The sequence below is a fragment of the Ceratotherium simum genome, chromosome 29, assembly GCF_057802395.1.
Source record: "Ceratotherium simum simum isolate JZ-2026a chromosome 29, ASM5780239v1, whole genome shotgun sequence".
NCBI classification, from domain to species: Eukaryota; Metazoa; Chordata; class Mammalia; order Perissodactyla; family Rhinocerotidae; genus Ceratotherium; species Ceratotherium simum.
This window is the reverse complement of record NC_141928.1, coordinates 24,362,483-24,371,424: the sequence shown is the minus strand read 5'-3', so window position 1 is coordinate 24,371,424 and position 8,942 is coordinate 24,362,483. Positions and strand designations below refer to the sequence as shown.

General features: G+C 38.9%; 1 protein-coding gene across 1 annotated transcript; it reads right to left on the bottom strand.

The window, feature by feature from the left end:
- Positions 1-7,066: 7,066 nt before the first annotated feature.
- Positions 7,067-8,032, bottom strand: OR2K2 (olfactory receptor family 2 subfamily K member 2). Its single transcript, XM_014782386.2, has one exon. It carries the CDS (start codon positions 8,015-8,017, stop codon positions 7,067-7,069), a length of 951 nt encoding a protein of 316 aa, XP_014637872.2. The 5' UTR covers positions 8,018-8,032.
- Positions 8,033-8,942: the final 910 nt, after the last annotated feature.

Below are 8,942 nucleotides of genomic sequence, written 5' to 3'. Positions count from 1 at the left end.
GAGTTTGTTGGTACCTTGAGTTCTAGTTTCCTTCCCCAATTTGCCTGCTACCACTTATTTTTCAGAGTCCTCAGAGAGTTGCTCCACGCATCCTCTCTAGAATTTTTATCTGCATTCAGTGGGAGAAACAGGATGGAGCGTGCTTACTTCATCTCAATCAAAACTGGAATCTGTCCTCTGGCTTTTGCCCTCTCCCTACCTTAGGGGTTTTTCCTTTTCAATGCCCCTTTGTTGACTTCTCCTATTTGATGGACTTCATATATTAGTGTTCCTCTAGTTTCCTCTTAGGCAATTTTCTCACTCTGTATTCTCTCCCTAATTAAGGTTAACCATGTTCATTACTAAAATTATTACATATATGCAAATAAGTCACAAGTTTATATCTCTAGGCTTATCTTTCTCATTAATTCCAAACTAGTGTATTCAATTGACTCCATATTTCTACTTACATACTTCAAAATGCTGACAAATTCAACATCTAAAATACAGCTCAAGATTTACCCTGCAACCCAATTTGGTCCTCTCCAAGTATTCCCTGTGTCAGTTAATGACACTATCAGCCTTCTTTGACACCTGAGTCACCCCTGACACCTTCATCTCTCTCACTACCTATATCTAATCCTGTTGACTTTACCTCTTAATCTATTAATGCTACTTTTTAAATGGTTCTCAAATTTTTCCACCACCCTTTTTATCCACTGCCACCACTCTAGTCCAAGCTTCCAATAACACTCACCTGGACCACTACAGTTTTCTTTTACTTGGTTTCCCTGTGTCCACTCCCACCCTCTACAATCAATTCTCCACACTGTAGCCAGAGGACTTCTTTCTAGATATGTTTGCCAAACTCCTGCTCAAACCATTTCAATGGCTTCTCAATGAGCTTAGCATCTTAAAAGATCTGCATGGTCTGGCCTTGGCCTACCTCTACAGCCTCATCACCTGCCACTCCTTCCCTTGCTCTCCATGCCTCTATCACACTGACATTCTTTGGGTTCACGTGTCATGCTTCCTTCTGCGAGGGGACCTTTGCACATGCTACCCCTCTGCCAGGACATTCTCTATCCCTGCCCACGTCATCTACTTCACTTGTCAACCAAATAATTACTTCACATTTCAGTGGTGCCCTGTCACAAAGAATACTGGGTGGGGGAATGACTGTAAAACCCCCAGTCAGCCCACAAGCTTCTGTTCATGTCCAGATGACTTACCCCTTAATGACACACATTTTTTTCTCATGTATCCATTGCAATAGGTTCTAAATTTAGATCATTCAGAGAAGTCTAAAAGTTATATCTATTTATATCTATGACCATGAAGGAGTGCTAAAGGCCTTTTATGTCATAATTATTATTTTTTAAATAAGGAATTGAGCTGTAAAGGACATGTGACCCAACCACTCATATGATACTTGAATCCCCTCTATGAACAGACCAAGTAGTCATTCTATTCTGCACACTCTTCCGGTGTTCATTAGATCCAACCAGTTATGAGTTACTCTAATTACTTTCATCCTATGTACATTTCTCTATCTTGATCATTAGAAATTGTATCAATTATAATGCGCAAGGCCAAAGGCCTGAAACAATAATTTTTAGTACATTTCCTTTATCTAACAATATACCATCTCTACTATAAAAGTAAAGGTGGTTAATCTAATGCTTTAGTCCTAAAGATTCCATGCTAAGAACTAGTGATGACAATTTTATTCTTTAATTCTCAACAGACATCTCACCACTGCCACCATCACCTCACCACCACCCGCCATCAAAAAGAGGTATTCAACACAGGAATGGTCAAGTATCCAAGTGAATAGCCATCAAAAGTTTATTAAAGGGGCAGGCCCAGTGGCGTAGCAGTTAAGTTCACATGCTCCGCTTCAGAGGTCGGGAGTTTGCCGGTTCAGATCCTGGGCATGGACCTATGCACTGCTCATCAAGCCATGGAGAGGTGGCGTCCCACATAGAGTAACTAGAAGGATGTACAACTACGACATACAACTATCTACTGGGGCTTTGGGGAGAAAAAAAGGAAAAAAGGAGGAAGATCGGCAACACATGTTAGCTCAGGGCCAATCTTCCTCAAAAAAAAAGCAAAAAAAAAAAAAAAACCAGTTTCTTACATGCATATTTTCATTCAACAGATGTTTGTCGAGCACTTGGTCCTTCAGAAAAAAGTATGCACTGAATGTCTTCTCTGTGCCAGACCTTGTGCTAAGCCCTGGGTATACAGTGGTAAATGAAATTGATTTGGTCCTTCCCTCAATGAACCTACAGACTAGTGAGAGAGACATTAAACAAGGAAATCCACAAATTATGATCAAATTACAAATTGTGATAAATGCTCTTAATAAAAGAAGCAAGACAGAGCACACTTTCGTGGAACTAAAAGGAATTTTATGTGCCTAGAGCAAAGGATGTAAACAGTGAGTAATCAGATTATGAAAGTCCTTGCATGTCATTTTAAGGACTTCAAGCTTTACATGGTACTGGCACAAAAACAGACACACAGATCAATGGAACAGAATCGAGAGCCCAGAAATAAACCCACACATCTATGGACAAGTAATTTTAAACAAAGGAGCCAAGAACATACAATGGAAAAGGAAAGTCTCTTCAATAAACGATGCTGGGAAAACTGGACAGCCACATACAAAAGAATGAAAGTAGACCATTATCTTTCACCATACACAAAAATTAATTCAAAATGGATCAAAGACTTGAAGGTAAGACCTGAATCTATAAAACTTCTAGAAGAAAATATAGGCAGTACACTCTTTGACATCAGTCTTAGAGGCATCTTTCGAATTCCATGTCTACTTGGACAAGGGAAACAAAAGAAAAAATAAACAAATGGGACTTCATCAGACTAAAGAGCTTCTGCAAGGCAAATGAAACCAGGATCAAAATGAAAAGACAACCCACCAGCTGGGAGAAAATATTTGCAAATCATATATCTGACAAGGGGTTAATCTCCATAATATGTAAAGAACTCACACAACTGAACAACAAAAAAAACAAACAAGCTGATCAAAAAATGGGCAGAGGATATGAACAGACATTTTTCCAAGGAAGATACATAGATGGTCAAAAGGCACATGAAAAGATGTTCAACATCACTAATCATCAGGGAAATGCAAATCAAAACTACACTAAGATCCTTACACCCATTAGAATGGCTATAATCACCAATACAAAAATAACAAATGTTGGAGAGGTTGTGGAAAAAAGGGAATCATCATACACTGCTGGTGGGAATGCAAACTGGTGCAGCCTCTATGGAAAACAGTACGGATACTCCTCAAAAAATTAAAAATAGAAATACCATATGACCCAGCTACCCCACTACTGGGTATTTATCCAAAGAACTTGGAATCAACAATCCAAAGAGGCCTATGCACTCCCATGTTCATCACAGCATTATTCACTATAGCCAAGATGTGGAAGCAACCCAAGTGTCCATTGACTGATGACCGGATAAAAAAGATGGGGTGTATATATATATGTATACATACATATGGAATACTACTCAATTCATACATACATACAATGGAATACTACTCAACCATAAAAAAAGACAAAATTGTCCCATTCACAACAACATGGATAGACTTGGAGGGTATTATGTTAAGCGAAATAAGCCAGATAGAGAAAGACAAACATTATAGGATTTCACTCATATGTGGAAGATAAACTAACACACGGGCAGAGAGAACAGTTTGGTGGTTACCTGGGGGAAGGGTGTTGGGGGGTGGGCACAAGGGGCAAAGGCGCACATTTATATGGTGACTGACGAATAATAATGTACAACTGAAATTTCACAATGTTACAAACTATTTGACCTCAATTAAAAAAAAAGAATAGAACTACCATACGATCCAGCTATTCTACTGCTGGGTAATTATCCAAAGATCATGAAAACATGAATGCATAAATATGTATGCACCCCTATGTTCATTGCAGCATTGTTCACAATAACCAAGACTGGGAAACAACTTGAATGCCCAACATGGGATGAATGGATAAAGAAGATGTGGTATATATACACAATGGAATACTACTCAGCCACAAAAAAAATGAAATCTTGACATCTGCGACAACATGGATGGACATCGAGGGTATTATGCTAAGCGAAATAAGTCAGAGGGAGAAAGTCAAATACTGTAGGATCTCATGCATAAACAGAAGACAAAGACAACAACAATACAAACAAACACATAAATACAGAGATTAGATTGTGGTTACCAGAGAGGAAAGGGGGTTGTTGGAGGGTGAAAGGGGTGATAGGGCACATGTATATAGTGATGGATGGTAATTAGTCTTTGGGTGGTGAACATGATGTAATCCACACAGAAATCAAAATATGATGTACACCTGAAATTTATATAATGTTATAAACCAATGTTACCTCAATTAAAAAAAAAAGAGTTCAGTTGACTTTTTATTACTCGTTATTTAGAGTGATGAAAAGCTGCTAAGGGATTTAAGTAGGGAAGTAACATGACCAGATTTTTCTAAAGCGTAAATATGATCATGTAATCATTCATTCAGGAATCACCTATCAGAAGTGGTTTTATCTTCTCTGTCAAATATATTCCTCTTTTCAACAATACTTAAAAACGATCCCTTGGGGCCAGCCCCATGGCCTACTGGTTAAGTTTGGCGCCATCCACTTCTGTGGCCCAGGTTCAGTTCCTGGGTGCAGAACCACACCACTGTCGGTGGCCGTGCTATGGTGGCAACCCACATACAAAACAGAGGAAGATTGGCACAAATGTTAGCTCAAGGCGAATCTTCCTCAAGCAAAGAAAAAAAAAGATCCCGTACCTGAGACTATAAAAGTAATGATTGTAATTAGTATTGGTTGAGATGGAATCTAAATGAAGGAATGCACCATTTACCAATAATTAACTTTAGTATTGCATATAATATATAAAGTACACTTATATTTGCTTGTTATTTATTAGTCACAGGAACTTTATGTAACACAGCTTTAATTACTGTAACTCTTAATCTCTTAGCCAAGAGCTGCTAGGGAGATATCTGCCTGGGTCCCATCCTCGGTCCTTTTCTGACATCTGGGTCATTTCTAATCTGTTTCAGTGTCCCATTCTAAAATAGCCCATTCTGAAACATTTGGTTCCACGTCAATTTGCTCAGTTCCTTGTTTCAAAACTGATATACTAATTACAGAGGGTGTTCAGTCTGTGTGTCTTCAAGTTCTCATAGTTCACTCTTTGAAGTAAAGATTTCAGCTATTTCTATAATTCTGGTTATTTCTGTTTATATTTAGTACCACTCATATTATAGCTAATTCCAGGAGGCGGACAATTAGTTCTACTCTAACATAAAATTCAGCTCTACTCTAATAAAAGCCTACTATAAAATTTCACTTCAAAATGACTCTGAAATTGCCAGGAAATGAATATGGGAGTTGGGTTGAGAAGGTTGAGGCATCTAAGCAGAAAAATAATTACTTCTAGCTTCTATGAAATCTTTCTGATCAGCTCTCTCCTACTACTCCAAAACCACTTACCCAGGGCTTTTTTCCATCCCTCACAATCAAACATCTCTTGGCAGCAATATCTGGCATCAAATTTGTCCCCTTGCTTCATCACCAGCATTTTGCATGTGGTTATCTTAAGTCTCTCTATATGTGGGTTACACATCCAGGAACACGTAATGGAAGCCCAAGATCTAAGGGAATGATCTAAGAGTTAAATAATCCAGAACTCAACATCCAATACTGAAACTCTTACATCTCTCATATTTTGAAATTTGTCAAGTGGGTTAACCTTCCTCCAGTCAAAACCCTCTCCCGTTCCCCACTCTAGAAGTGGAGGTAAGCAAATGAGAATGTGCACAGGGAGCCAGAAAGAATGGAAGAAAAATTAAAAGGAAAAGGGGAGAAAAAAGAATTAATCCTACCTTTCTTTTGGAATGATAGATTTTCACTGGAAACAATGTCTCCCAAAATATGGTCGTCTCACAACCCATATCAGAATTTCTTGGGGATCTATTATAAATGCAGATTATCAGGACCCCCACCCCAGAGCTAATGAATCAGAATATCTGGGAGTAGAGGCCGAGAATCTGCACTTTTAACAAGCAATATTTTTACACGAACAAGATTTAAAACAACTAATGAAAACATTGTCTCTGTAATCGTTGGATATTAATAAAGCAATATACCTCATTGCCCATGTTGTTTCTTCTCCATAATTTTCACAAGCGGTATTTATCAAGTAAAGTGATTAGTTTAAAGCTAATAAATTTATTAGTTTACTGAATGACTGCTATAAACATAGAAAGTACAAAATAATAGGAATCCTTGTCCTTGTGAACTCAATCATCCAATGAAGGCAAAAGACAAACATAAAGACTGAATTAGTGTATGGGTGGTACACTGGCATGGAAACAGATACAATTTTCACAAGTATCTATGTGCTTAGAAAGGCAAGACCAGCAGGTGAGCAAATCAAGTTGGCATTGAATGCCTTACTTGGGTCAGGAGTTTTACTCAGGAGTTTTGAATGAGGAAGGGTAATTAGGGAGCCACTACGATGTGGGAAGACAAGCTCTGGCGAAGAAGTCAAAAGGATGAGGGTTGCAGTTCTAGTTCTGCATCTGTGTGATGTTGAGCAAGTCTTTCAATTTTTCTTTGATTCTGTTTCCTCACTTGCATAATCAAGGGCGATCTCTATGACTTGTTTCTTTGTGCTCCTGCCTCATTCTAGAAAGGATTTAAGGCAGAGAAGATATACAGGTTTCTACTGGCACCAACATTCACTGAATAAATTTATCCAAGTTTCCTTCTGGAGCAAATGTGTGATGACTTTATAGACCAAAACTTCTCACAACCATGAAACACAAAAGACAGAAAACATTACTAAATGCAAATTGAAGCCTACTATCATTCACAGGCAATCACTGTGTACACATATCTCACAACTGTAAACTTACAGAGCTATGGTTCAAGTCAGTGTTCTAAGGGTGAGCATACTGTCTAGAATTTCTCTGGTGAGTTCTGCCAGGGGCACACCCCTGGTAAAACCATAGGCACCCAGTCAGAGATTTTCATGTGTTTGATGCAATGGTATTTTGCCCAGCAGTTTTTTCATAGCATCTTTGACTTCCTTGTTTCGTAAACTATAAATTATGGGGTTCAACATAGGGGTAAGCACTCCATAAAGCAAAGAGATGATTTTATCTATTTCTTGTGAGCTTGATGAAGAAGGCTTTAAGTACATGGAGAGGGCAGCCCCATAATACAAGATCACCACAGTCAAGTGGGCAGCACAGGTAGAAAAAGCTTTGTTTCTTCCCTCTGCTGAGCTGATTCTCAGAATAGTAGAAAGAATGAAGACATAGGAGACGCAAATTAAGAGCATTGGAATGGGCAGGAGGAGCACGCTGACCCCCAGCATGATCATGTCCAGGAGCAGTGAACTTGTGCAAGCTAACTTCAGCACTGCCAGAATTTCGCACGTGAAGTGATCGATGAGATTCCCACAGAGGGGTAACTGCAGGGCGCAACAGGTTTCCAGCAGGGCAGTCAGACACCCCGTCACCCAGGAGACAGCGGCCAACTGCACACAGACCTGTCTGTTCATGATGATGGGGTACCTCAGTGGGTTGCAAATGGCGACATAACGGTCATATGCCATCACAGCCAGGAGCACACACTCCGTGGAGCCCATGGCAAGGGACAGATACATCTGTACAGCACACCCAGAAAAGATAATGGTTTTCTGGGATGACAGCAAGTTCACCAGCAAAGTGGGAATAGAAGCAGATGTGTAACAAATATCCATGGAAGAGAGATTTCCAAGGAACAAGTACATGGGGGTTTGAAGGCGTGAATCTAAGATAGTGATTAAAATAAGAGTGCTGTTGCCCAAGAGGGTTATCAGATACATTACAAGGCTAAAGACGAAGAGAACAATCTCCAACTTTGGGTATCTAGAAAAACCCTCCAGGAAAAAAATGCTCCAAATGGTGATGTTTTCTCCTTGCATTTCCTTTCTTTCACCTGTAGCGATTCTAGTATTATTCTTTTCATTTCATCTGAGGACATAAAGAGATGGATAAAGTATAATGTTCATTTCATTAGGAAAACTCTTTCAAACTTATTTTCACTATCATAAACACAATTTTACAGCAAGAAACCACAAGATGTGTATCTATTGATCTAAGGGGAAAAAAACAAGGTTTGATTTACATAAAAAGTTGATTCTTCCACAACAAAATTTAGACAAGAGTGAATTTGAAAACAAGAATAAACATATTTAGTATTTGAATCTCATCCCGCAATCCTATACTTGGCACACAGCAGGTTTTCAGTAAACATATGAAAGTGTTGAATGGTAGAAAAATGTGAATGAACATTGAATAAACTATTGAGCACAAATTAGAAAAGAAAACCACATAAGTGAGGAAAAGAAAGCACATTTGTGGGGCCAGCCCAGTGGTGTAGTGGTTAAGTTCGCATGCTCTGCTTCGGCAGCCCGGGGTTCGCAGGTTTGAATCCTGGGCATGGACCGACACGCCACTCATCAAGCCGTGCTATGGCAGCGTCCCACATAAAAAATAGAAAAAGATTGGCACAGATGTTAGCTGAGGGACAATCTTCCTCAGCAAAAAGAGGAAGACTGGCAACAGATGTTAGCTCAGGGCCAACCTCCCTCACCAAAAAAAAAAAGAAAAAGCATATTTGTACATAAAAACCATTACTGATTTTCACTGGAAGAAGAGGAGGAATGTTGAAAGAAATAAATAAATGAATTTTAAACTAACATCTATGAAGTTCTGGGTCTAAATGAATTTTTTCCAGCTAACAGCATGGAGTCCATACACTTGTTTCAAAAATGATGACATTGTTTGTAGCATTGTAGATGTACATTCTGATTATATTTAAGAGCCAGTTTACAAGTCACAAAAAAT